General features: G+C 39.6%; 1 protein-coding gene across 1 annotated transcript; it reads left to right on the top strand.

Moving 5' to 3' along the window:
- The first annotated feature begins 1,989 nt into the window (after positions 1 to 1,989).
- On the top strand, positions 1,990 to 26,676 carry LOC144660378 (A disintegrin and metalloproteinase with thrombospondin motifs 7-like). Its single transcript, XM_078520992.1, is given in 27 exon segments — positions 1,990 to 2,255; positions 2,351 to 2,451; positions 2,625 to 2,683; positions 2,685 to 2,984; positions 7,667 to 7,832; positions 8,421 to 8,605; positions 8,850 to 8,933; positions 9,792 to 9,916; positions 10,671 to 10,714; positions 11,524 to 11,629; positions 14,891 to 15,034; positions 15,587 to 15,731; positions 16,070 to 16,162; positions 16,895 to 17,040; positions 17,571 to 17,634; positions 17,711 to 17,816; positions 18,321 to 18,457; positions 18,911 to 19,031; positions 19,223 to 19,464; positions 19,725 to 19,857; positions 20,310 to 20,436; positions 21,589 to 21,799; positions 22,413 to 22,568; positions 23,243 to 23,353; positions 23,557 to 23,706; positions 24,519 to 24,663; positions 25,618 to 26,676. Coding segments are annotated over 26 exon segments (3,528 nt in total). The 5' UTR covers positions 1,990 to 2,255; positions 2,351 to 2,369; the 3' UTR covers positions 25,764 to 26,676.
- The last annotated feature ends 1,287 nt before the right edge of the window (positions 26,677 to 27,963 follow it).

Raw genomic sequence — 27,963 nt, 5'->3', positions numbered from 1 at the left:
TCTCGATTGATTGTAGTAAACCTGTTCCTCTAGTGTAAACCTGTTCCTCTAGTGTAGTAAACCTGTTCCTCTAGTGTAGCAGCTCTCGATTGATTGTAGTAAACCTGTTCCTCTAGTGTAAACCTGTTCCTCTAGTGTAGTAAACCTGTTCCTCTAGTGTAGCAGCTCTCGATTGATTGTAGTAAACCTGTTCCTCTAGTGTAAACCTGTTCCTCTAGTGTAGTAAACCTGTTCCTCTAGTGTAGCAGTTGCTATTGTGTTTGGGACTAGGGGCATTGTTTCTGTTATTTGTTTTATTGTTCTCTCGAAGGGTAGTGAGCCATTGATGTCAGACCTTGTGAGACCTGCCACCCAACGAAACGAAACATGCAAATTAAATATGGAGAATTTGCTTTCCATTTTCTAGCGGGTTGCCGATAGTAGTTTTCAGTTTTACTAGTCGAGAGTACGGTCAACCTGTGAGCACGCCCCCGGGGCGTGTTGACAGGTTGAGCGGCGCTCGGGAATTGGGCGCTTTTAGGGGGCGGGGGTGGGAAGATCACTTCCCCCACCCCGGAAAAGTAAAGAAATGCAATCTCTGAGCTCGTGACTAATTCGGAGAAAATTTAATTGAAGGTCAGACATGTGAAGACTAGCTGGCCGGGGAGTATGGTGTTACTCTCTTCAAAAACAACTTTTTTCACATGTTTTCACGCAAACCCTTTAGGAAGCAGTTTGAAGTAGTAACTGTTCGTGAAAAATATCCCTATCAACACTTCTCGTTTCACATCTTAGTTTCTTTCATTCTTTATTACTCTTATCTTGTTCATAAGTTGACACTGAAAGCGCTACATCCTCAGTTTTCACAGTAAGACGCCAAATGGGTTAATAACGTCTCAAGTTTCACAGCACATCTTTTTTTCATTGCTTTGGTATTATTAGCTTCTGTCTGGCGGTAAAGTCTGTCAACCCACGAAAATAAAAGTGTAAACAACTTTGTGGCTAAAAGGCCAAAGTCACAGGAAGTTACTCAAAATCCTTTTAATCAGTGCATGCAATCACATTGGAGTAATTTTTTGCACTCTTGAATGAGAAGGGTGGTCTTCATAATCGCGTTATATTGGACTTGTGTACGTGAAGAGACGGGAAATATGTCCGCGGTTTGAGTGCTTAGTTTTGAGCTATTTTCACTAAGGGACCAGTTGACAGAAGGCTTCGCTTATCTTTCCTGTCGTTTGATGTTTTAATCCATCGAAGTTTAAACTGTTTAATCGTGTTAACAATGACTAAAGCAAATGACACACCTTAATGTTTGCTTGCAAAATTGGCTTGTGTGAAAGAATTTTTCAAGATTAAAATGTAGATTGCTAGAAGTGTTGCAAAGATAGGTCATGGCAAAAATCTTGCATAGGTTTGAAGTTTCAAAAATCCCTAACATCTTTATTTCTGCCGAAGAAAAAATTTTGACCATGATTCTGTGAAGCTAGGCAATGCTAGGAATTTTCTTTGCCTTTTACTCTAAAACAAATAAATAAACAACTGTATTCTATGAACATAATCAACAACCTGACTGCCTATTTGCTTTTTGCAAACAAGTCAAGAAAAAAAGCTCTCGAGTAAGTGAATTAAATTGAAAATCAATTGAAAGTGCTACGTGCCGCGTCAACACTGTTTGATGATAAAATGGGACAACGTTTTATAATGGTACTTTTGTTTTGCAAAAACATTACATTGAAAAAAAATGTCTCTACTCAGCTCTCCCTTGAAGGAAAATACCTTGACAACGTGATGGCAGATTTATAAGGTGTTTAGTTTCCCATATTTCAAGATTTGTAACCAGATACTGCCTTCACAGCGAGACTCAAATTTTACCTAGTCAATATTTTGCTACAGTTGTCAATGAGTTTTGGGTTGGCATCCTTCAGACTTACAATGCGCAATCAATGGCGCGTCACTGGTACATGGTGTTAACGCTATATAAGTGGTTGTGGGGAGTTCAAAGGTACACAGTGCTCTGATTTCGCTATCCGAAGATCTGATCTCTGGACCGTGGAGATTTCTTGCCTATATTTTGATAATGTTCTTAAGTGAAAGATAAGTGTCGGAAACAACAACACAAGGCCAGCCGAGTCGACGGAGTGAGTTAGTATAGATTTGACCGTCTGTGTGAAGGTTATTCAAGCGTCGAAGCCTTAACCGCAATTCTTTTAATTCTCTGCCACTAATTGACAAGTCAAGAATCCGGGATGCAAATAATTACATAGTTTTGCGGAAGGGTAAAAGGCACTCACATTTCTGTTTTTACTTCAGAATCACAGAGTGCCGGGTGATGTAACAAAACTCACGCACAGAACCCGTTTTATCTCTCCAGATAGCCGCGCTGGGCAGCCATGTTTTCAATCTGTGTATATGGTGTTTTTGTGGTCCTTATCAAACTAGCTGGTACTTTAGCCGCCGAAGAGAAGGGCTCAGGTTAGTGAAATATAAGCAATCGTTTAATTCAAAGGCTTTAATGAATGTTTTGAGACGCGCGCTAGCTGTTGACGGCATTATTTCTAATTAATAATCCCGCGGCTTGCAGACTTTTAAGTACGTAGTCTGTCTTCGACCGTCTCATAATTGATTTTGTAGCCTTGCTTTTTCAGAGCGATTTGTGAAAAACTACGAAGAATACAAGATAACTATTCCTTCAGTGATCGACAAGCGATGGAAAGTTTATATCGCACGTGCTTCACAAACCATATAGCAACTCGCGCCAAGAACAGCAAGTCAACAGTGCTAAAACCGGAACAAGCGAGGGAGAACTTTTACACCTCGAAGTACCGACCTTCAAAGGGCAAAAACTACAACTTCGTCTGTCCAAGAACACGAAATTTGCCGCACCAAGATTGGTGATCGAACATGGTGATCAAATCAGGCAACACAACAACCTCGACTGTCATTACACGGGGCACATCAAGGATCAACCAAATTCTTTGGTGTCGCTCAGCTATTGTAAAGGTCTGGTAAGTAAAGGAACTTTCTTTGGTCTTTGCTTTCCGTGATAAATTTAATATACCACCCAGATAACTGAGACTTTCACAACAAACCAATGACAATCGACAAATGATTCTTGATAAATGGGTTTACCCCGGTGTATTTATGTTCTAAGTCTCATTATTGTCTATACGTCACGCAGCGCTAAGTCGTATTTAATATTTTGCGCAAAACCACCCCGGCGTTTCTTTTTCATTCGATCGCATTTAAGTTTCTTTATCAGCCAGTTTACGTTACAGAAAAACCAATAACAATCATACAGGGTATGATAGTAAAAAACCAGGTAAAAAACGCTCGGCTTTTCTTCGCAGTACCGGCGTCGCAGAAGAAGCATTTGTAATTCTCATTTCAGTACTGGCGAACACCGGAAATTCTGTAGCTTTGTAATTTTTCTCCACGCGCTTTCGACTTTTCTTTTTATGTGGCAATTCAAACCGGCAGCGCGCAACTGCCTTTTATGCGCCGGTCTCACAGCACTTTTTCTGATCCGGATGTTTGCTATAAATATGCGTGACGCAAAGGAAATTTTAGAACAACAAAAGCGGCATCTTTTGCTGTTATAAGTAAAAACACCTCATGCGGCGAGAAAGGAGTTTATTTGGGTGAAACATAAGAAAGTTTGTTGCAATTCTACAACGAGTGTTGATTTCCGTGTTTTCGATGACGGATTCCTCTTCAACAAGAAACAGTTCTTTGTTTTGTTTCCCACGGTAAAAGATTCGTTTGTGCTTTATTGTTGTCAGCGCAGTACAGTAGTTAATCCTTCCTTTTCCGTTTATAGAGTTAACGGTATTCTTTAATGTAACTTGGTCACTTTTAACCTTTTTCAAAATAGAGCGCGGGAAAAAGTAAAACAAAAAAATGTTTGCGCGCAAATCACGATATTCACAAGTTCAAATACCAGATGACTTCTTAGTCCGATGACCTATGCAAAAATAATTGTTTCCGCCAAGGAGTTATTTTCATGTTGTTGGGTTTAATTTATAGACTAAGGAAAAAGAAGAACTCAGGATTTTTTTCTCTTAGGTGCGTGATATGAAAGAAACTTGTGCAAATAAATATTTGTTTTTTGCGTCATAAAACGCCAAATGTTAATCCCTTTCAAATGCTACGATTTCGCCAGTGTCAGACAAGTTTATTTTGAGCTGTTGAAATTTCCTGTAGTCAAATTGACGGAAGATTCTTGAATATCCAAGCGATTTGTCTCGGTTGGGTCAATGTTTTAAAGGAATGCGAACCCACAAGACGTTTTTCGTGCTAGGATCATTCGCGCTAGCTAGCAATGAAGGGACCAGCTATTTCCGAAGTGCCCGCTTCAAGGCCAGTTGTCCGTGGAATTTCCTTTCTTATTAAATTTACTCTTTTGCAAGGTCAAAGATGCTTTTTTCATCTAACCGAAACTGTCATCTGGAAAAAGCGCATTTTAGTCGCAAAATAACTGGCGAAAAGTACACGAGCGTAGCTTGTCAGCGTTAAGCATAATGGAAGGATTTATGAGGCAATGACAATTTAAGTTTTAATGGAAGTAACAGTTGTTCACGTGTTTTGTTTTTTACGGCTATTCTTGGCGAGTATTTTTCGTTTTGAATTTCTTATCCAAAACACTTAGACATTTCAAGATGTAATGATGGTTAAAACGCATGTAAGCTCTTTCGCAGTTTCTTCTTAAAACAAAACAAAACAACTTTACGACAATCAAATTCCTGCCTTTTGAAATCAAGTTTTTTAGGTGCGTTTTCGCAAAGTGCGCGCGCCTTAACCGAACTTTCGCTAGCATAAAACCTAATCAACGTAACATATGCCCATAGATGAAATCTGATATTGTTGAGCGCTAAAATAGCATTTTAATCGTTCGACAGTTCTTGAAGCAAAGAAACAACTGTTTAGATAGAAAATAGGTACAGTTAAACACTGTTTATTCAATGCGAGACTCCGTCTTTTATCATTCTGAAGAGCACTATCACAAATGACATCTTTCCATATCTAACAAAAACAAATCGTTGTTCTCTCTTTGTAAACAGAGTAACGTGAAAAGCAAAGAAAGGTATGAAAGCAGCTCTTTATATCTGTCACTAGGATCTAAAATCTTGACGTGAAAGGAGGTTTTGCTATCTTTGAAATCCGTCGAAATATCCAACACAAATTTCGTGCGCGCGCAATCTTTTGCGCAATCTTTTGCATGCCGACAGCCAATCAATTAAAATACCAAAGCACGTGAATAACTGCAAACACTAATTGATTTGCCAAAATATGATTACTATTGATCATCAGATAACTTAATTATCTCCCGTCTTTATCATTTCATTAATCTATGATAAATGTTTTTCAAAGCCTTTGAAGCACGCAGTCAAAACTATAGCAGCAAAATGGGTTGCAGCCGGCTCTTAAAGTTTGTTTAACCTTTTAATCCGCCACAGTGATCGATTCCTAACCTCTCTGCACTTCTTTATTACACATTCAAGTGGGACAGTTTATGAGAATGAAATTTCTGATCATCTCAAAAAAGGTAGTCCGAGCGTTTTATTTAAAGTTAAATTCTCTTAAGTATAACCTTAGGAACAGTATGAAACACAGTATGGAGAATTTGACTCTGACCTTGACACTGCCACAGAGAGGGTTGAATATTCTGGAAAATGAAAGCATTCCCCCAACAGTGTAGGTCGTGGGAATCTATTGTTTTTTTTTTTATTTTTATTTTTCGTAATTTCGGGGAGGTCAAATTTATCCTTAACATGTGTACAGAAGATACAATTTCTTGTTACTTGAGAATTAAATGTCCACAACCAATATCCTAGACTTGATTGTGTTTTTCATTTGCGTGCATTTCATTCCTCCCCGTCTGAAAAACAAAGAAGGACAAATTCCGAGACGATTGGACAAAAAAAACAACTGTCTCTTGTTCAAGAGCTGAAGTGCTACATTCCTATCGCTTTTTTTTTTAACAGAAAATCGAGTTAAACAGGAAAACTTTCGCTTCCCAAAACAGATTTTTTAAATTGCGTTTTTGTTTAGTCTCCCTTGTACTTTTTATCTCTATTCGAAGAAAAACAAGTTCGTTCTTAACACATTTTGTATACGCCCTATTGCGTACTTTTTGCTCTTTAGTCTGTTGACCGATAACCCATTTGCAAATGAGCAGATACTAGAAAAAAGGTATTGTTGTGTAAAGACAGTAAAGATACGTAAAGAGCGATTTTCGAATTTGTTTTTTGAAGAAAGAAAACACTGTCCTACGAGAATTAATATTGACCCCGTTTACTTATACAGAAAAACATGATTAATATCTAGGCAAAGATATTTCATGCGTGCCTATAGCGAAGTCAACAACGCGCGTTTAAGGTCAAGAAGCAGACTCTATTATAGGGATATTGCCAGTGTTATTTAAGAATTATTGGCTGCACTGTTGAAATATAGACATGTCTAATTTGTTTCACACTGAATGCAGCGTCAACCGCATTTTGCCAGTGTTGGTGTTGGTTAAACTGCAGAATGTAAAGAATTTAAAGCTCTTTCTCGTCAATTCATAACATCTGCAAAAACAAATTGCCATCTCGCACGAAAAGACCTTTGCTTGGTCTTACCTTCTAGAACAGTTAGGTTGTTAGCTGTATTATTTCAAAGTACTGTCATCGATTTAAAACATTGTCATAACGTGTGCTTGAATCTTGATTAAGTTATCGCCACAAAGAAGAACGTCTTATTTTTCGCTAATGATTTTTCAATCGGCTGAAACCTTTGCCTACCGATTCAACAAAATAGTTTGAATTTTTGTCTGCATATTCCCTTCTCAACAACAACAACAACAACTACAACAACAACAACAACAACCAAAACTGCAACAACAACAACAACATTCATTTTCCGTTTAGGAGCTAAACGTATTGATCTTTCAGTGAAGAAATTTCTCCACACACGCTGTCCATGTGTCGTAATATCTCATGTAGAAAACATAAAACATCTGTATTTCTTGTCTTGTTAGCTATACGTGCTGGCCCGTAATTCACCATTTGTATTAAACATATTCAAAAACAAATCTTCAGGTTGAAATGGAATTATAAATGGCTCGTGTGAGGAAAAACCTTTAAATCATTTTGCACAAAGAACTAACAACCGAATCGTCAGCTGCTAAAAGTATCTTAAGTAACCCGCCCTTTTTAAGTACCTCCAACCGAGTTTATAATGAACCACGTATTGTCCGTATTGACTTGTACCTCGTTCATACCAACCAAATAAGTTTAGTTACACTTGTGGTTTCTTTATGGGTGCTTTTAATAAACCTTTGGAAAGCAGCGTTTGTTTCTTTACCGGGTCAAGAGGTCTGGGATCTAGCCCTAGCCGGGGTACTATGTGTGGTATTCTTCAGCGAGACACTGAACTCTCACCGTGCCTCTCTACCGGTGAATTGTTAGGAAACCCGACCAAACGTTGTGTGTGTGCCGGTGGGGGGATAGAGATGGGAGAGGGCAGCGATAAAGATGCATCCCATGCAAGGGTGGGGGGAAGACAGTACTCCTAGGGGTTTCGTTTTCAGGATTTTTAGAAAACCAGCGGCGTTACGCTTCCGGCAGTCATAAGTCATCACGCTTCTCCGACCCTTCAGATCATAAGGGAGTTTGCCTCGAATTGAGCTAATTTTTCTTTAAACTTTTAGAAAGGACTTATTCAAACTGAAGATGGAGTTCACTATCTCATTGAACCTGTACAAGGGCAAAATTTGTCTAACGCGGACGACCAACATTCTCATGTTGTGTATAGAAGATCGCTTGACAAGCCTCTGTTACCATGGAAACAACAGGACAAATTATGCACAGATCAAGGTACAGGCCTGTTCTCTTATGAAAAGATTGCTTCTAATTTTAACCAGTATTTTAATAGAGCTCATTTGATATCTTTGTGTGCCATTAGTATAACCTGAAACGGAAAGTAGTTTTTTCATAAGAGGTTAAGGTAAATTGAAAGACGTAGAGCCTTATTGCATAATTAAAATGTCATTTTGGCATAATAATCATCTTCATCATAATAATTAATTTTCACTTCTATAATTATTTTTCACTTCTGCCTGTGAACAGTTTTCACCACCAAGGCAGAATTAGAAAACTAAGATAGTTGGTCTTTGAAATTAAAGAAAGATGAAGACATTTCACGAGATCTGTAATAGATATTTCCACTGCACGAGTTTGTAAGATTTACATTACACTGTTTTCAGCCAAACGGACACCTCTATTAGACGGACACCTGGTTTTGGTCCCGTCCCTGCCGTTTTTCAGTCATTTAACTGTAACTAAACTCCCTATAAGACGGACACCTCTCTAAGACGGACAGTTGGAGCCGGGTCCCGACGGTGTCCGTTTTAGAGAGAGTTGACTGTAGTGGATGACACGGAATTCTTTGATCCTACATTCTAGAACCGATAACTTTGAAACGTCGACTTCGTTCGCCGTACCTAGAGATAAGAAATCGACAGAATCGACGCGAAAGACGCTCAGTTAGCACGGAGAAAAATGTGGAAATGCTGATGGTAGCCGACAAGACAATGTACGAGTTTTACAAGGGTGGATTAGAAGAGTATCTTCTCACTATTGCAAATATGGTATGTAATCCTCAGTTTACTTTGCAAACTATTACCGTATTTTCTCGAATAAACGCCGGACCCCGAATAAACGCCGGGTCCCTAAGGTACAGTGGTAAGTAAGCCTTTTATGCATTTCTTTAAGGTGCAATAGGCTTAAGGTATGATGGCAAGATACATTCATGACACAAATAAATTGAATCAAAACATAACCATCTGAACAAATTAAGGTTTCATTGAATTTTTTTGTTTTGTTTTTCGCCAGGTCAGTAACATGTTTCGAGACCCAAGCATCGGGACGGCAATCAATATCGTACTCGTACGGGTGATGATTCTTAAGGAAAACCCGGTAAGAAATCCCTGGGAAAGAAGAGGGAGTTTTAAAGCTATTGCCTGTAGTACAGCCGAAAACATAACACTAGCAAGTTATACGTTGACTTGTTAATTTACTAAGAATTTTTTCACAAGAGGCTAGTTGTTCACGGGTGAAAAACGCTAACTAACAGCTATATAACGTTTTCAATGGATAATGTTATAAAAAAACAACTACTGCTGTCCATATGATTTTTCTGCATGTGGGTACCCGAGTTCTCTCATTATGTTTCCCTTTTTATGCGTGATGAAGGTTTTGGCAAACCTCATGCCGAAACGTACCCGAATTGTCTCCGATTCTTCCTTTCCAATCAGAAAGAGCGCTAGCACTCCGAACCGCCGACCGATTAGCTCAGTTGGTAGAGCGCCGGACTGCACTGCGGGAGGTCTCGGGTTCGACTCCCCGACCGGGCCAACACTCAGGGTCTTAAAATAACTGACAAGAATATGCTGCCTTTGCAATAACATCTGCAAATGGTTAGATATTCTAGTCTTCTCGGATAAGAACGATAAACCGTAGGCCCCGTCTCCTGTATCTTCAGTGTTGTTGTCAGCAGGGGACGTAAAAAAACCCACACACTTATCGTAAAGAGCAGAACATGGAGTTCCCGGTTTTGTGATCTGGACTTTGCCTGTTGTACTGTGCTTACTGTGAAATGCTCGGAGATATTAGCTGTATAAGCTACCCTACAAATCCGAGGGTAAAGAAAAGTGATGTATTGTATATTGATTATAACGTTGCCATGTCAGTTCGTCATCATGTTCCTTAGCCACCCTTCTAGCTAAAGTCGCGGGCAAGCATAACTCTGACTTCATTGTTTGTTTTTCTCCTTAGAGTGCGCTGAAAGTTACTCATCATGCTGGTCACACACTTAAACACTTCTGTCGCTGGGCGTCACTCATAAATCCTAAATCGGAGGACCATCCTAATCACCATGATATAGCAGTCTTGATTACCAGGTGTGTATTGATGATATCCTTGGCTACAGCGCGCGTAAGTGTAACACGTGAAATAAGCATGCGCGCGAGTTGTTGTGAGAGATGACACGCGGGACGATAGATAGATAATCTTTATTTCAGCACATGGAATAATTCGTTAGCTGTAAATTACAAAATTACTGTACAAAGTAAAATATTTCCATAAAAAGCTGCTTTCAACGAATGCCGTTCCTTATTAAATTACTTGCATGATTAAGCTTCTAAATTGCCCAAGGGACCCTCCTTTTCTTACGTCACAAGGAAGAGTGTTCCATAGAATGGCGTGACTGTAACTAATGCTATTTTTGTAATATTTAGTCCGCGGTAATGAACGTTAACACGCGTGTTTGCCAATATCTCTATTTTGCTTCACAGTTTTCTCCATGCTTTATGAATTTTGAGCCGAAGCCCCATAATACAGTTAATACGCTAACTGCTTCCCCTCTTTTACCTATAAGCTATATGCAATGCAGGTCGTCTAATCTAACTAAAACTAAAAAGCGCTTCTGAACGATTACTGGTTTGATGCCTTGCCAAAATTCCAGAACTACTGAATTCCATACCCGAAAATGTATTTTTTTAGCAAAATAACGTTAGTTCTTCTTGGCTAACATCGTTTGGTGTGGTAATCGATGAATAAATTTTGTTCCGATCAGAAATAGCATTTGATCAAGTCATCCCTCTCTTATTGTCTTGTCCTATAACGGTTAGTTTTTGTAAATTTTTGTCTTGACAGACATGACATATGTAGAGGAATCAACGAGCCTTGTGAAACATTAGGTATGTAATTCTCCGACTCAACCGCGAACGCACCCACATGTACAGTACTTGAAACTTTGTCTTAATATCCTCGTAAAACGCTCACACGGTTGAGATTTTTGTTTATCTAGGGGCGAGGGAGGTAACATTAACGTAACGACCTCTAGCGCAGTTTCTCAACTTTTGTCCTGAAGATTTTCGTGTGTGGTCTGTAAAGACTAAATCTCTACTCAAATCCCTTGAGGCTGAAATCTCAAAGATTTCCTTGAACAGTTTAGAACGCGCTTTGTACTTAACCGGCTAAGGCTTATTTACCAGTTTCCTGATTACTGTCATAAACTACCGTTAAGTCCCGAACAACTCGAACCTTCAAGGGAAATCAAAAGAGGTTCGAGTTATCGGGGGTTAAATAAGTAAGAAAATGACCTGGACGGGAATCGAAAAAGGCTCGAGTTAGAGGGAGGTGGTTCGAGTTATCGGCACACATCTGGCCAATCAAAAAAAACCCAGGCAACTCAATGAACCAATCAAAGCAAAATCAGAAGCAATCGAAGCAAAAACGGGCAACTGGCGCAAAACGCGGGAAAATATGTAATTGATGCCAAAGCGGGGGAAAGCATGCACAAGAAAAGTCACGAGTGGTGTAGGTTGTATTTTGATTGGTTAACGATCATCACGTTCGTTCCGATTGGCTAGATCTCTTTACTTTTACTGCTCTACTTTTGCTGGCTATTTGGTTATCTTTGATGTGTACTAAATAGGCAAGAACAACAGTTATACAAAAAAGCTACCAGTTCCTACCATAACTATTAACGGTTTGTTTTTTTCAGGTCTTTCACAGGTAAACGGTCTCTGCACCAAAGACAAGAGTTGTAATGTGAATGAAGACAATGGCTTGACACTAGCTTACACTATCGCCCACGAAATAGGACACAAGTAAGAACAATAAAAATGAAGTTCTTTAAAACGCCGCAATCGCACAAAATCTATAACTGAAATCTATAATATATTTATTCTTTCGTTAGCATTTTTCTTTTGCTCGTATAGTATTAATCTGGTAAAAATATAGCGGCTTCAGCTATGTCGCTCATTGTAGCAGAAAAGCCGACAAAAAAGAACGCTACTTTTGCTATACACTCAGACACTTTGCGGACCGTTTTTTCGCTGGTATCAAACCTACTTCAGATGGGAGATGAGCGCAGTTCTACCTTCTCTACCTCGGACGCAATTCTTATCCGATACCCCTCCACCCTCAGGAGAACAGCTTATATGACCCGAAATGTTTTACTGCTGTTTACATAGAAGTGACCTTGAATACTTTACGTTTATCTGTTCAGACACTCGCATTTTTCAGGAGCTTTTGTGAAGGAGTAGAATGCAGATCTTGTTTATTTGTTTCTTAGTGCGCACCAATGTGTTTATAAAGAAAATATAGCCAAATTTTTCACTTGTAACCCTGTCGAATGAAGATTATGGATAACGAAGTTCAAATCCATCTTTCCGGTGGAATTTTTCTAATCCAAAAGTGTAATTCGTATGATAATACGAAAATGGCTTTAGGAGTGACCGATTTAAAAAATATCATTTCTTTAAAGTCTCTTTCTAATCTTCAAAAGTTAACATTACGTTTTAGTCAACAATATTATCTGTCAGCCGAAGTTGTGAATTCTCTTTCGGTGTTTTATCTTATCAAAAATTAATTTGGTTGATTACAAGGATGGATTTCAAGCGTCTTTTGGACGCCAGTTTCTAGACAGCACGCGCGATTATCAGAATTCATATCTTAATTAATTAAGTGCTACACCGTCTTAATTTTTTTGGCAATAAATCACAGATACCCAAAATAACTTAATCCAGATAAGTATTATCTTTTTGTCAGTGTCTGTTTCTTGAGATACAAGAGCGGTCATTTCGAAGGCAGTTCAAGTACTAATGCATTGATCTGATTGCTGCGAAAACTGTTAACCTTTCAATTCTCTAAATTGGCCATTATTGAATTTTATCCATACCATATTAATGTGTTGTTAAGCGGACAAATGAGAACAAAAGACCTGGAGATATCGATTTGATGTACCACCAACTGTAACTAACGTTTTAAAAGATTTATGCCAATTTAATAGTAGAGAGAATTTAGATTTTGAACTGGAAACACGGCCTGGTCACGAGCAGGGTCACAATGGTGGCACCGACTCAGTTAAGTCTGTGCAAAAATGCTTCACAAAAACTGACGACACTTATTGATTTAAATTATCTTCAGGGATCACAGGCACCTCTTATCATATCACAGATAAAATACCAGGCTCACACAGACCAGACGGTCGGCGTTCGGGATCGTTTATCGTATATTGCAGCGTATTTACAGTGTATTTACTGATTGTACCTGTGTATAGGGTATTTTGTCGGCGTTCCTTCCATCTAGATCATGCAGGATACCGCAAATTATCCTGATAACCTAAAATATTTTGTTGGCTGATATCACTGTTCTATCAAAGCCATCTTACAGTGCAGTAAGCGTGTTTTCAACGTTATTTCCCTTCTCGAGCCTGTTAAAACATTCTGGGCGCTTTTCTGCAACTCAAACAACAGAGAATATTGTTGGTTGTGTTTACGATCAGAACATCTGACACTACAAAAAATCAGTAAAAAAAATTCTGCCGTATTACAACAAAGTACGCTTGTATGATAAAGATTAACACTCAATCTCTAGAAGGTTCTGTTTTGGTTTAATCACAATATTATATCTGCGGCAACATTTTGCAGTTATGCTATAAATTGCACCTGATGATTTAAACACGTATAAAAATAGAAACGATAATATCAGGCAAAAAGTTGTTAAGGATTTAAAAAAGATTAGCAGTTTTTCACTGCCTTTAAGGCAGCTTAAAAGCTCCCATGCGCCATAAAAGTCTTTGCTTAATCCGCCTTAAGGCCAATTTCCTATCTCTCAGGTAATCATAGGATATTCTCACGGAATTAAAATGTAAAAGGGCACAATGTCAGACACCATACATCTCGCTTTTATGCCAAGAAATTGGAAGTTGTATTAACCAACTTCCTCGCGGCGGTTTGTTGTTTGTGATGGATTCCAAAATAATGTCCAAAAATCTGAACCACATTTGACAAACAAGATCAAAATATTTCCATTTCCGTAATGTGGCTTTGCCGTATATGTGCACGTTTAGTTTACCGTTGTCTGTTTTGGTTGTACAAAGAATCAGCTCCCTGATTTTCAAAGGTTGGATTAGGCTGGCAGCGGAAAAATAACTATCCAGTAGATAACTGTTACCAAAACTAACTACGCTTTCCACTCGATAGTAAATTAATCCGGTGGAACTAGTTACCGACCTTTTACATGTAAACCAGAGGAATTGCTTCTAACGGAACTGTTGTGGTGCCTTGGCGAGGAAATGGAATTAAAATTCTTGTTTCGTTTCTTTATGAGCATTGGTTGTTAACCGTCATTACTTCAAGTATTTCCCCCGGCTTTTGTATTAAAATTGAACAAATTGGAAGATGAAATGTCTGCTGCATCTCCAATGGCGGTTAAATTAGCAGTTATTGGATTAAGTTGACCACGATAGCGAGATTTATCGAGACTGTGGCTTGTGGTATCAACCAAAGCCGAGGGCTGATAGTGATAACAAAGAGACCTTGAAAATTAAAACCCTTATTGATCCGTGTCCTATCACTGCTGTATTAGAGACTCAAAACACAAATTCAATTTGGGTTTGTTAACGTGAACCGTTATGTGAGTCCGATTCTGTATACTTTTTTTTAGCTGTAATCATTGTCTAAATACACCATCTTTACCCCATCGGTTAATTGAGCCGTGAGCGGTTTATATCGTTGCGCTTTAAATTTTGGGTAGATTTTGTGGAGGTGAATCTTATTTTGCGCGTGCCGGAGTGACGTCAGTAGTGGCTCCTAAAAGCTATTTCTTTGTCAACCTGGATCCCAGGCTTGGCAAGGGAGAAAAAGAAGAGAGAGCCTAGGGACAAGGTTGTTGCTTTGTTCATGGCCAATCAAATTTACTCACTTATGGCGTGGTGTAACGTAAGCCCTTACACCAAAAAACCCGGAAAGGGTTCGATTAAGAATTATAATTTACAGAAATTACCGTATTTCACGAGGAGTTCATAATAGATCTATGAGACATAATACTAAAACTGCCGGTATTTCTTTTTTCTCTTTCATCAGTTTTGGAATGCTGCACGATGGAAATGAAAACAACTGCAAGTGGACTCAAGATAAACCGTATCTGATGTCTCCTCAGCTGGAAGCTTCAGGCCGACAACAATTGTGGTCTTCTTGTAGCAGAAATTATGTCAGGCGCTTCTTAAAGTAAGTGGCAGCCTACAAAAGGGCGCTTTCTCGTTTACTTTTGAAAGCAATTCTATGTTTGGTTGGGTTGTCACTTTGGTGAACTTGGTAATTAGTTTATAAAATCGTAAAAAGAAGTCTTACCAATCAGAACGAAAAAACTGCCCACTAAGCCAATCAGATTTGGTATGCGTCACTCTTCCCGCGCTTTGCATAGATTACATGCTGTGTTTTGAGTTCTGATTGGTTTACTGCACTATTTGCATTACGCGTCCTTTTCCCGCGCTTCGCACAGGTCACGTGTTTCTTCCTTGAGTTTTCATGGTACATCACCTATTTGCGACCGTACCAATGGGCAACCGAACGTTGCTTTTTTCTTAAACAAGAAAGGAATGTAGACATGAAACTTTGTTTCTTTTATGTCCCTTATTTTCAGGAGTGTTTTAGTTTTAGTTGATTAGGTAAAAATTAAACGCCCAAAACTTAACTTCAACTTATACGTTACTTGTTAATCACTTAATTTTCCACCCATTTCATTAAAAATGTTAAACATTATCTCTGTTTTTCTTTCAGTAAAGGTTGGGGCCGCTGTCTTGATGATGAGCCTGCGAGGCATGACTTCAAGTTTCCCACAATGCTACCGGGGGTTATATACGACGCCAACCACCAATGTCGCCTGCAGTACGGCCCTTCATCTTCCCACTGTACTGGTATGACGGTAAGTTATAGCGATGTTCTTTGAGTTGAACCTTGGCCATTGAAAATTAACCTCAACACGTTGCACGTAAGACAGATGCACACTGTAAAGCCTGAGTCGTATATTCCGTTTGGTTTAACGGTTTATTTATATTTATCGAGGTAAGAAATATGTTTGATCAAAAGTGGACAAAGTGCACGAAAAATCACCTACTTTAATTTACAGTGGTGACCAGAAAACCAGGCCATGTTTAGGCTAACATATATATGACCCAGACAATGAACGAAGCCTTGTAAGCTCTGTGGGTGCCCATGTCTCGTGTGATTCAGAAATTGATGTCTGTCTGTTTTGCTTTGTAGGACATCTGTAACAGTTTGTGGTGTCGAGTTGGGAGGGCGTGCCACTCCAAAATGGAACCAGCGGCTGATGGAACAAAATGCGGTGATAACAAGGTAAAATGTTGTGATCATTTCTCCCGTAACAGAAGTCTCGTTTAATTCCACATCCAAGATTATACCGTCAAAATTGACAATACAGGTCAATAACCATAGGTTAAACACCATCAACCAATGAGCAGCATTTCATTTAACTCTAAAGATGGCTTTCGCTCAGGTTCAATCACTTACAAGACTCCTTTTTGGAATACCCTGAGTTGGTCTATCACACATGAGGAATTACTGGTACCCATGGGCACAAACCTTTTTTTCTAAGACACAAAGTGTAGCTACTTATACGACTGCACACTGAGGCCGACTGAAAACACCATCGACATATTGAATTGGGTTCAGTCATTTTAAATGAGAAACGCGAATCAACAAAATTTACGAGCATGAACTGCATATGAGGGCGCTGGTGTTGTAATCCGGAGGTCACCGGTTCGAGGCCTGCCCTTGCCACTAGCTGGATTTGTTTCTCGGTTGTCCCGAGTTCAAATCCTCGACCACGCTTTGTATATAGCCAACTGGTCTGCCTCCTGCCAGTTGGGATTTTTAACCTTGTTATGTTCATTTATAAATTATTTGTTTCCTCTGTTTCAGTGGCATGCCTGTAAACTAGCTATCTCGTTGAAATATGAAGCTAAGTGCATGACCACTATAAACACATATTTATTTTTTATTTTTTATGACCAAAAGTTGCCAATTCTAAAACCTCTTCACATAATCTCTTATTCGCTTTTCCTCTAGTGGTGTTACAAAGGAAGTTGTATTGAAAGAGGAGAAATTCCAGAGAGCGTTGATGGAGGTTGGGGTCCCTGGAGAAACTACAGTGAGTGTTCACGGACCTGTGGTTCAGGGGTGTCGTTCACAGAGAGGCACTGTGATAACCCACGGTATGTTAAGATAGGAATAATAATGTTTACTTATAAAGATAATTAGATGTACGGTATCTACTCTAGATGGGAGGCGCGGTGGCCTAATGGTTAGTGCGCCGGACTCCGGATCGAGCGGTCCGAGTTCGAGCCCCGGCCGGGGTCACTTGTATTGTGTTCTTGGGCAAGACACTTTACTCTCATAGTGCCTCTCTCCACCCAGGTGTATAAATGGGTACCGGCGACATTATGCTGGGGGGGGGGGGAACCCTGCGATGGACTAGCATCCCATTCAGGGGGGAGTAGAAATATTCCTAGCCGCTTAATGCTACGGAAACCGGGATAAGCTCCGGCAGTGTGGGCCGCTTGGCTCGTGGCTTCCCTTCATCTACTCTAGAATTTATAAATGTTCAGTGAACTATTATTTCAGCTGATTGTATGTCTTAAAACGCCTGAACGAAGCATTGTTTAAAATATCAGACAAAATAAAATACTACAATTCAGTATATTTATTGTCATACCACTTATTATTGTTTTCTTTTTTTTCGCAGCCCTGCTCATGGGGGAAAGTACTGTATCGGCGAGTGGAAAAAGTATAAACTCTGCAACACACAGGTAGATAAATAAGTCATTTCTGAAGCAATCATTACCTAAAAATGCTCTTGATTTACTTACTCTAATTTTTCTTCAGCCATGTCCAGCAGGGAGCGTGAGTTTCCGCGAGCTACAGTGCTCACATTTCGACAATAAACGTGTAAACAATAGACAGTGGAAGTGGAAACCACGTTATTCACAAGGTAAAGTTAATAACTGTTTTAGCCGTTTTACCACCCACCAGGTTGTCTAGATGTGTTGGGATTTAACGTATGACTCGTACACCATTAAGGTTGGTTTTCACTGGCGACAGAGACGGAGCCGCAATCAGGAACGCAGAGTGTTGTGATCTAGTTAAAATCAAACTGACGGAGTCGTTAGTAAAGTTGCGATTGAAAACTAGATTGTCGGTGTCGCAAGCAGAAAGAAAGCACTCGGAGGGCGCGAGAACTGGCATTGTGATTGTTTTTTCTTCTGTTTCTGTTTGCGACTCCGACAATCTAGTACACGCAGTCATAAGCGGAATCGAAAGAAAATGGAAACGTTCTGGATCTTCTAGGTCGTAAGCGCTCTTATGACTCCGATTACGACTTCATTAGCACAACCATTTAACCGGTCCGCATAGCATACACAGAACTATACCAGGCAATACTACGATTTCAAGGGTGAAGTAGGTGAAGTACTGACATTTTGTTTTTCTTATTAAGTGTCTCCGTGTGAGTTGCACTGCACACCTAAAGGATTATTTGGTTTGTACTTCTCGAAGAAGTTGTCCGATCAGGTGCATGACGGGACACCTTGTTTTCCTGGAAAACGTGACGTCTGCATCAACGGCAAGTGCGAGGTTTGTGAGACAGCATATATTAGAATTTTACTTGAAATCGGGCAAAGAAGGCTTAAATGCGAGGAACCCAAGCAGCGTGTTTGCCTTGATTGGTTAAGCATGTTGCGTGTGCGCGTTTTAAACCAAAATAATAAGTAATTTGTGATAGAGCAGTTTTCAATTGATTGTCGTAAAACCAAACACAGAAGACACAGACAATCCAGTAAACCAATCAAAACTCGAAGCAAATACATGTAGCCATTACGAAGCGCGGGAAACGTGCGCGCGAGAGTCATGATTGGTTTTGGTTTTACTTCCAATTGGCCGAGATAGTGGCGCGAGAGTTTTAAACCAATCACAAAGCGTAGTAATGCAAAGCCAATGCAAACGCAAATTACTTTTGACACTCAAGTGAAAACCGCTCTAATTAGTAATTAATGCCATGTTGCTCTTCTGTCTCTTCTTTCTTCGTAGCATGTTGGTTGTGATAACGTTCTTCATTCAAGCGCAAAGGAAGACAAATGCGGTGTTTGTCGTGGGGATGGTACAGCCTGTGAGACAGTCAAGTCAACGTTTGACCAGAGAACCGGGATAGGTATGAATAGAAGATGAAAACCACCATTTTATAGTGTCAATAAAGTGCTGTTGCATTGTCGTGTGGCAGACAAAAATGCATTTCAGTGTGAGAGAATTATAGTTAGCTTTTGAAAAGTGAGCATTGCTCGATACTCAAATTTTCCATGATCCCAATCATTACTCTCTTTGTTACAATTATTTTCTTCGTAGGATACGTTGAAACAAAAGTGATTCCAGCCGGCGCCAGGAATATACGCGTGGAAGAAGTGGCCAGTGCTCCAAACTACTTGGCCCTGCGATCGTCCAGCGGTAAATGGTATCTGAACGGTGATTGGTACATTCAGCAGAGTGGTGAATACACTGCGGGTGGTACTACGGTATTCTACAAACGGACACACAACAAGGAGACATTCCAGGCCCTGGGACCGACTACTGATGAGTTACATATAATGGTATGTCGTAAGTCGACTGCTATAAAACAACCTAGACCCCAGGCCGTAATGTGGCTATAGCAGTTACTCTGTCGGGAAGCGCCATCTTGGATTTGAATGCCAGAAAAACCCCTCGGGCGAGGTTTAGCTCATCTTGCTACCGGAATGATTAGTTGATACTGTAAGGGAAATTAGATATTAATTACCCTCTTCGAAATTTAAGGGTTAAAGAGCCTGTGTTCCTGTTTCCTCGTTTAATGTTTTCTCTCGTTTCTCCTTAGCTTCTGTTCCAAACCAAAAATCCTGGAATTAAATTCGAATACACAATCCCTAAAAACCAGACAATCACTCATAAACTCGTGTTCAAGTGGAGATACGGTGATTGGACACGATGCTCTGCTACATGTGGCATAGGTGAGTAGAAAATGTCCGTTAGCTAAAACACGAGAGCAGACGCCAAGAAGGGATCTTTGGGCGATAATGTACAGGACATTTGCAGCATTCGAATTATTCTCATACCAAAGAAAAGATCGAAAAAAATAGCTCAGAAGGAAGGAAAAATGCTCCCCCTCACCCCCCTCCCCACAAAAAAATTTTTTTTTTCATAAACGAGCGCGAATGGTTAAGACTAGAGAGGATTGGAAAAGTCGAATTCGTTTTTTTCTGGAAACTAACTTTATACCTTAAAAGGAAAGTATTGGCAATTTTTTAGAGTTTAACTGAGACCGATTTATTTTGTTTGTGATTGCGCTCTGTTGTTTATTTTTCTCTCTTTTTTCTTCCATAATTGAAGCTCTTCGAACTATCTTGCAACAGTTACTTGGTGGCCTGTTATTTATTATAAACTTGACTCGTTCGTGTCATAGGTACCACACGTTCTGAAGTGGAGTGTATCGAGGAGAGCGGCACGCCAGTGGATGATAAATACTGCAAACCTATCCCAAGACCAGATGACAGACAGAAGACTTGCAACGAAAATCCCTGTCCACCAACGTGAGTTAAAAAACCGTCTTGTTATGTATATGATGTTACAGAAAACTCTTGTTACTACCATGGTGAGAAATTTGCGGAGCCCGGCGTCTCAATACCGAATCCCCTCCATAGATAGAGCGGTTTTCACTTGAGTGTCGAAAGTAAATTGCGTTTGCTTTGGTTTTGAATTACTTCGCTTAGTGATTGGCTTAAAAATCTCCCGCCACTTTCTTAGCCAATCAGAAGTAAAACCAAAACCAATCGTGACTCGCTCGCGCACGTTTTCCCGCGCTTCGTGCCAGCTACATGTGTTTGCTTCGAGTTTTGATTGGTTCACTGGATTGTCTGTGTCCTTTGTGATTGGCCAGAGTAATTACTTTGGTTTTGGTTTTACGACACTCAATTGAAAATTGCTCTAGTTGTATTCAGCGTTGCAAAGTCTAGGACAAGTTTTGTTGAATACAACTACCATCATTCCTAACCTCGCTCCCAGGGCTTTTCCCCTGTTAATTTGAAAGACCAGATTTCCAAGGGAAAGGCCCTGGGAACGAGGTTGCATCATTCCCTGCAGGCATGTCTCATAGAGGAAATTGACCATTACTTCGCAGACCTAGAAGAAAGGTTGATTCCAAAATAAGTGACTTGAGAATTTGAGGGATTACAAACTTTTGCACTGCCAGATATTCTGCCTTTGTAAAGGCGTTTTTGATTGCGTTTAAACGCAGCTATAGTTGCTGACGAAAGAGCTATAAGTCATCACAAAATGTGTAGTCACGAAGGTTGACCGTTCGATGCCATAAAGATTGCATTCATTTCTAGATGTAAACGCCCCGTGTAACGATTCTTTAAAAAAACAATTGTTGTCATAATGTTGTTCAATAAAATAATTTTAAAAAGGCTAAAAAAGGATAAAAAAGTTATAAAAGTTCTTAAAAACAAAACGTTTTCGACTCTAAGGTCATCATCTCATGATGACCTTAGAGTCGAAAACGTTTTGTTTTTAAGAACTTTTATAACTTTTTATCCTTTTTTAGCCTTTTTAAATTAAAAAAACAATTTTAGTTAAACGTTGATTCATTCACATCCGATTATGAGGCTAATAAGCCTGAACGTGCCAAGTTTGTTAAATTCGCTGCCTTAAACAACGCTCTTTTTAATTGCTATTTTTTGTAGATGGTGGAAAGGACCTTGGCAGAAATGTTCCAAGAGCTGTGGGAAAGGAATCTCAATTCGTTCAGTGCTCTGTATAAGAAGCTCTGGAAATGACGAACAAGTGGCGTTAAAAGACGATGACTGCGTTAAGATCAGAGAGAAACCTGATGTTGTGAGATCTTGTTTTAGGAAGCCGTGTCCTTTGGCGTGGACCGTGGGAGACTGGAGCAAGGTAAGAAGCATCAAAGTCTTCTGATTCGTACGATTGTTTCTCCAGTCCTTGAAAGTACACTGACCTTGCCGGACGGCAAACATCGAGTTCTTCCCGCGCGCATGAATTGTGGAGTGATCAAGAAGACGAGTAAACTGAAAAATGTGGGAATCTTCGCGAGACCAAATCTGTTTACTGAATCAACAAATTGTTTGCGCATTACTTTTAAGTGCTTCTATACAGGTTTTCAATGAAACTGACTGTTTTTTTTTTTTTTTAATTAAATTTGGGACCGGAGCGACGCAACGCGAGCGACGACCGCGAGATCATCCTTCATCACAATTATTTCAACTCGAACACACCTTTTTTGGTTTGTAACTTTCACCTTAGTTTATGTCATGATCATATTTCCCTTTTCCTTTCCTTTCCTTTCCTTTCCTTTCCTTTCCTTTCCTTTCCTTTCCTTTCCTTTCCTTTTCTTTCCTTTCCTTTCCTTTCCTTTCCTCTCCTTTCCTCTCCTCTTCTTGATGACAGCGTCTTTTTCAGTTCCATGATTCATAGTTTACTTCCTTTTAATTTAAAAATCATGTCGTTGCTTTCCATGTTTAACATCGTGCCTCAATTTAATTGTCAGTGTTCGGTGTCCTGTGGCCAAGGAATCAGGAAACGAAGGGTAACTTGTGAAGCTGCAGACCCTAATGAGAAGTGCGACAGTAGAGCTGTGCCTATGTCCTGGGCCTACTGCAACGAGAGACGGTGTCCTAAGATCACTGTACCACCGCGAACTATGGTAAATTTTTGCAATAATTTTTAGAAACTACCACTATCTCCACTCGACAAAACGAGTATTAATCGAGGACAACATTCCATTATCTGAGAATTGAGCTCGCGATTTTCCTGACCAAAGTTGCTAAGTAACAGCGCATTTATGCTCGTGAAAGCTGGCGTGACAATTTGTGAAACAATCGTGACTGCTCGTGATATTTTTTTTGATTGAATTATAAGAATCGGTAACTCTTCGGGTGCTTCCGTGAAGACTAGCTTCGGTTGTCCGAAAGCCGATTAGAGCTGATTAGTACTCTGTTCTGTAAACTGTTTACAAGAAACACACAGTTTCAAGTTGTCACAATTTTGAAGAGAATTAAGAACTGCATTTGGAAGCTAATAAGGGAGCTAGAAAAGTGCCGTCAGTTCTCTCTGAGGCACCTCTATGAGATGGACACTTGGTGTTGGTCCCTGCCGTTTTTCGGTCATTTTACTGTAACTAAACTCCCTATAAGGCGGACACTTGAAGCCGGTCCCGACGGTGTCCGTCTTAGAGAGAGAGTTGACTGTACTCATAACAAAAGCAAGTCATGAACAATGGTACAATAGTACAAAAGTAAGTCGTGAACAACTAGTATTTGGGACATCTATCTAAAATCATTACTAAGTTGATCAGTGTGCTGCATGTCTTTCACACAGGCCATAATTCGCGGAAATGACGCGGAAAGTGAACTGTTGAGGGGTCCCACCACCAAGAAATACTGTACTGGACGGGACTGCCTGCAGTGGACAGTGGAAACTTGGAGTAAGGTACGATTTGTTGCCAGTGTGCGCCACTAACGGAAAATCGTATTCGTAGAAATAAATGATCTTCGTTTTGTTCGTCGATAGACCAACGTATACCAAGTAAGCTTGGAAGTGGACAGACTCATAATTTTGAGAGAGGATTTTCTCTATTTTCTCTATAGTATTCTTGAGTTAAATTGGATATATTTTTTGCGTTTCTCCTGCAGTGTTCGGTAACATGTGGTGAAGGGAATCAAGTCCGTCGCGTTTATTGCGCAGGCTCAGATCTACACTGTGACAAAAAGACTAAACCGCCAAAGCATAGAAAATGTTCCATGGCGCCCTGTGTGAAATGGAATGTTGGAGCGTGGACAAAAGTAAGTGCCACTGCGCATTTGAAATTGAGTTGAAAATAATCTTTTCCCTTTTAAAGGCTACTATAAAGTTTTAACCCTTATCTGGCATCCTTTTTCTGTTTCAGTTGCTAGTGCTTCTGAAAGCCATACGTGCAATATTCGTTTCAGTGAGAGATCGTTGAATATTACTCCGCTTACTCCAATATTACCCCTCAGCATAATTTCTCTGTATCATTCTGTAAGCTTATATAGCTTAATTATGATTTATCCATTTAACTTGTTTATTTCGCATACTTTTGTTATTCACATTTTACTTCCTTTTTTTCTATTGTTTCTATTAATTGATGTGTCAGTGACCAACACGATAGCATATGCTTCTTTGGTCACTGAGCACAGTTTGTTTTGGCTTTATTATTGTTATATTTTCCTTATTTTATTTTATAAATTTTCTGTAAATAGTGTGTGATAGTGAAAAATATTTGTAAATAGTGTGAAATAATAAAAATCTGAAATCTGAATCTGTTGACACGAAAATAGCGTGTATAGTACGCTTTGGTAAAGAAAACTAAAATCGTGTTGCATATCTAAGAGAAAACTCTAGGCTCAAGTAACAAAATGTGCTTGAAACTTCACAGAATGAAGAATAATAAGCCAAAAACTTTATTCACTTTTCTAAGCATTAAGCTTTATAAACTAATTGTGGACAGTGTACAAAAAGGAAACATGCCTGAACACTGTTCTTGTTAGTTTTATTTTTTAACGCGCCTTTATTTTATCTAATACATAACTACTTATAGTTTAAATAATAAGAAAACTTGCTGTTTTTCCTTTAGTGCTCAACTTCTTGCGGGGGCGGAACCCGAAAGCGTAGTGTGAAATGCGTTGCTGTTAAAACTGGCTTAGCGTCGAAACAATGTACTATGGCCAATAAACCAGACACTTACGAAGAGTGCAATAATAAGAAGTGCCCGCGAACAGGTGAGCTTTTAAAACAAATTTAGATATTATCTGTTTGAGTACTGATTTAATTCTTATGCTGTAAAAGTTATCCATCTTGCCCACTTAATTAAAATACCTACTTTATTCAGTACAAACAGTTACCAACCAAACCTGTTTTAAAATAAAAAAAAAGAGAAAGTTTGTTTCTCACTTCTGAGGCAAGTGAAGGTAAAGGCTTTACACGGGCAGTTTTTAATACAATTTTTATCACAATTTCCAATGCGAGTTGCTAGGGCTGCAACTCCAAATCACGCGTGTAAACTTGCCGCGATTTCAGTGTGATTCGGTCGTGATTTCCGCGTGACTGAGGTCGAGGGAGACACCGCCATCCTTGTTTACAAGACGAGTGTACATGCTCTGATAGAAAACCTTTGTTCTTATTATCACGTTTCAAAGAATTCTAGCGATATCGCGCGCAAATCGCGCTCAAAATTACAGGTAGTTACTGCTAGAAAGCAAGAAAAATCGCAGAAGAAATAGTTCATTAAAGTCTTATGCTTTTTCACGCTTTGCATGCCTATGTTTCTCCACTAAACTCGATGCATTCTCGTCCCCATAGCCCTTTCGTTTCTCTTAGCCGGCTGGGCCTTGGCACGAGAAAACAAAGGACTCTGGGGACACAGAATTTCCAGTCCTAGATTCTAGGACTTCCGGTCTTCATGTATGCAGTCATGACATTTCAAAAGAATGTATGAGAGAGTCGTTACGTTTTTGACTTCCGTTTAGGAATTCTTTGTTGCAAACAGCCAATCAAACAAATTCGAATTAATTCAATAATCCTATGTCCCCAGAGCCCTCCGTTTTCTCGTGCCAAGTCGGCTAAGAGAAACGAAAGGGCTATGGGGACGAGAATGAACTCGATGGAGAATAAGCACGACCGTAGTTCTTCAACTTAATATAAAAATAACACGTTGCATTTTTGTCTGTTTACAGTTCATTCGCGTGGTCACCCATACCCAAACTGTAATGAAAGTAGCCGGGACACATATTTTTGCAAGTTGGTTGTACTGCACAAATTTTGTCAATTTAAACACTGGAAGGATAGATGTTGTAAGACGTGCCAGGCTTCCACGTCGTGACACAAATGAGGAGGATTGGTGCCAATTCCAGGCGAAACCAATGGAATGTCATAGGAGTACAATCAAGTACGAACCTATAACGAATGGTCATCGGAAATGGTCGGAATATGGATCGGAACTGTTCGGCTTGGCAAGCTACGAGCATGCAGATGAAGAAATTAATTAGAAGGCTTGAATCGAAAGGCAAACGAGTAGATTAAATGAGAGCATAAGAAAGAGATAGTTCTTTCACGTAAAATTAAATTATTTACAGTTAGTGTTAATACATCGGAGACTGAGTTTACAGTTTGAAAATCGATTTCAAAGAAATTGATATATATTTTTTAACACTCCCGATTTCGAAAGGAGTATTATTAATTTAATAGAATCCTAGCTAGCATCTTAAAAACCTTAACCGTAAATCCTTTCGGGAGAATCAGTGAATAGAGTGTCTTCAAAATGGTCGGTCGGTCGGTCGTTATCAACTACAGTACTTTATTGTCAAATGTCTAATTTAAACGTTAAGTATTGAGTTCAACCTACCGATTCTCCTTGCCAGAGTCCTTACATTTTCTACAGCATAAGTTGGGAGAATTTGATCAAAATAATATTTCCGTTACATTTGTAATGTTTGGCAGTCTTACAGATTTTCTTTAGTTTTAAAGGTTAATTGAAAAGTGTGTTGTCTTCTCTGTATCTTAAAGCTGCCAACTGCCGCGATGTGAAACTTGTTTACTTTATTAGTTAAAAAACGCTTTTTGTGCATGCTTTTTTATCTCGCCGCGGAGTGACTAGCATTCCGTGGCTAAAGGTAGCTGTAGCAGACCTGAGAAGAAAAACGATACTTCGTTTTTGAAGATATATTTATAAGTCACACGTGGCGATAGAAAGTTCTATTTTGAGAACAAATAAAGCAAAGAAACCAAAGGTTCAAGGACTTGGTCGGACTTCTTTTTAACTCCCTGAATTGTTGGCGGTCTTTGGCGCAGTGGTAAGATGCGAGCGTCGAAAGCAAGCTGACAAATTAAGGCCGCCATAGAGCCATAATCGGGGACGGAGACTGTAAGTGCGAGATGCAGGCGGGCCTATGATACAGTAAAAACCCGCGTATAAGAACCTGCTTTTTTAGAGTTTGGCAAAACAGGTTCTTATATTTTGGGGTACTTACTGGCATTTTTTAGCTTCCCTGTGCAATTCTTGATCTCTAAAGACATCCTTTTTGATAAAATACAGTTATTGTATTATAAATAAAATAGTTTAACCCCACATATAAGAACCTTTTGGGGTATTAAGGAAGCAAATTTCTGCCAGGAGGTTCTTAATTTCTAGGTTCTTATACGCGGGTTTTTACTGTATGGGAAAATTCTGCTATTTTTAGAACAAACTGCATCATTTTCAACGTCATGAAACTGCGAGAATACACGCAAATTGAGACTAGACAACTCAACAAATCGCGTAGTTTTTGCTTCTAAAGATTGGTTCTCATATGATCGCCCCGATCGTTTGCAAACGAAAGTCCCTATCGCCTGGAATGAGCGAAGACCTACGAAAAACAATCATTTTAGCCCTCAAACACAATGGCAGCCTTCAATTGTGGTCTCCTATCTTTTCAGTTGTTGCAGTTTTACGGCGAAGAAAGGAAAGATAGGCTAGAAGGACAGATCGTGATCGCCCCAATCGCCGCAGACGTTAGCGATCGTCTGTGTAATGTTCTCATATAATCGCTTCGATCGGAAGAAAACGTTTTGAAATGACTGAGGCAATAGAAACAATTGCCATATCGGGGCTAATGAGAACCAGCCTTGAGCGCTATTAAACACAGAAACTGCGAAAAGGGTCCCTTTACATTTTTCACCAACACACCGCTTTTAATCAAACTTAAAAGCATTGCAGTCAACAGATATTTCTATTTGTTGCGTTCGACGAAGGAGAGCGCAAGCCTAATTCTGTTTTGCGTCCTGTGTCTTTTGAGTTGGTAGGCCTGTGCACTGTTATGCGGAATGAATCGAGCCGTAATGCGCGCGCAGGTGTATGGACTCCAAATTGGCCGCCCCGATTGATTTTTGCAAGTCTCGGCCGGGAAACTGGTGCGACTATATTTTAGTCTCGTTTTCGCATTGAATCGTCCCTTTTGTCGTCTTTGGTCGCTGTTCTGCACACGTGCTTCACGAATTCGCTAGAACATTTCGTTTGGTCGCTAGATTGTGTACTTAGTAAAACT

This window comes from Oculina patagonica, chromosome 1 (genome assembly GCF_052425735.1).
Source record: "Oculina patagonica isolate OP01 chromosome 1, crgOcupat, whole genome shotgun sequence".
Lineage (NCBI taxonomy): Eukaryota > Metazoa > Cnidaria > Anthozoa > Scleractinia > Oculinidae > Oculina > Oculina patagonica.
Note: the sequence above shows the minus strand (reverse complement) of the source record. Positions and strands in the feature narration are given on the sequence as shown.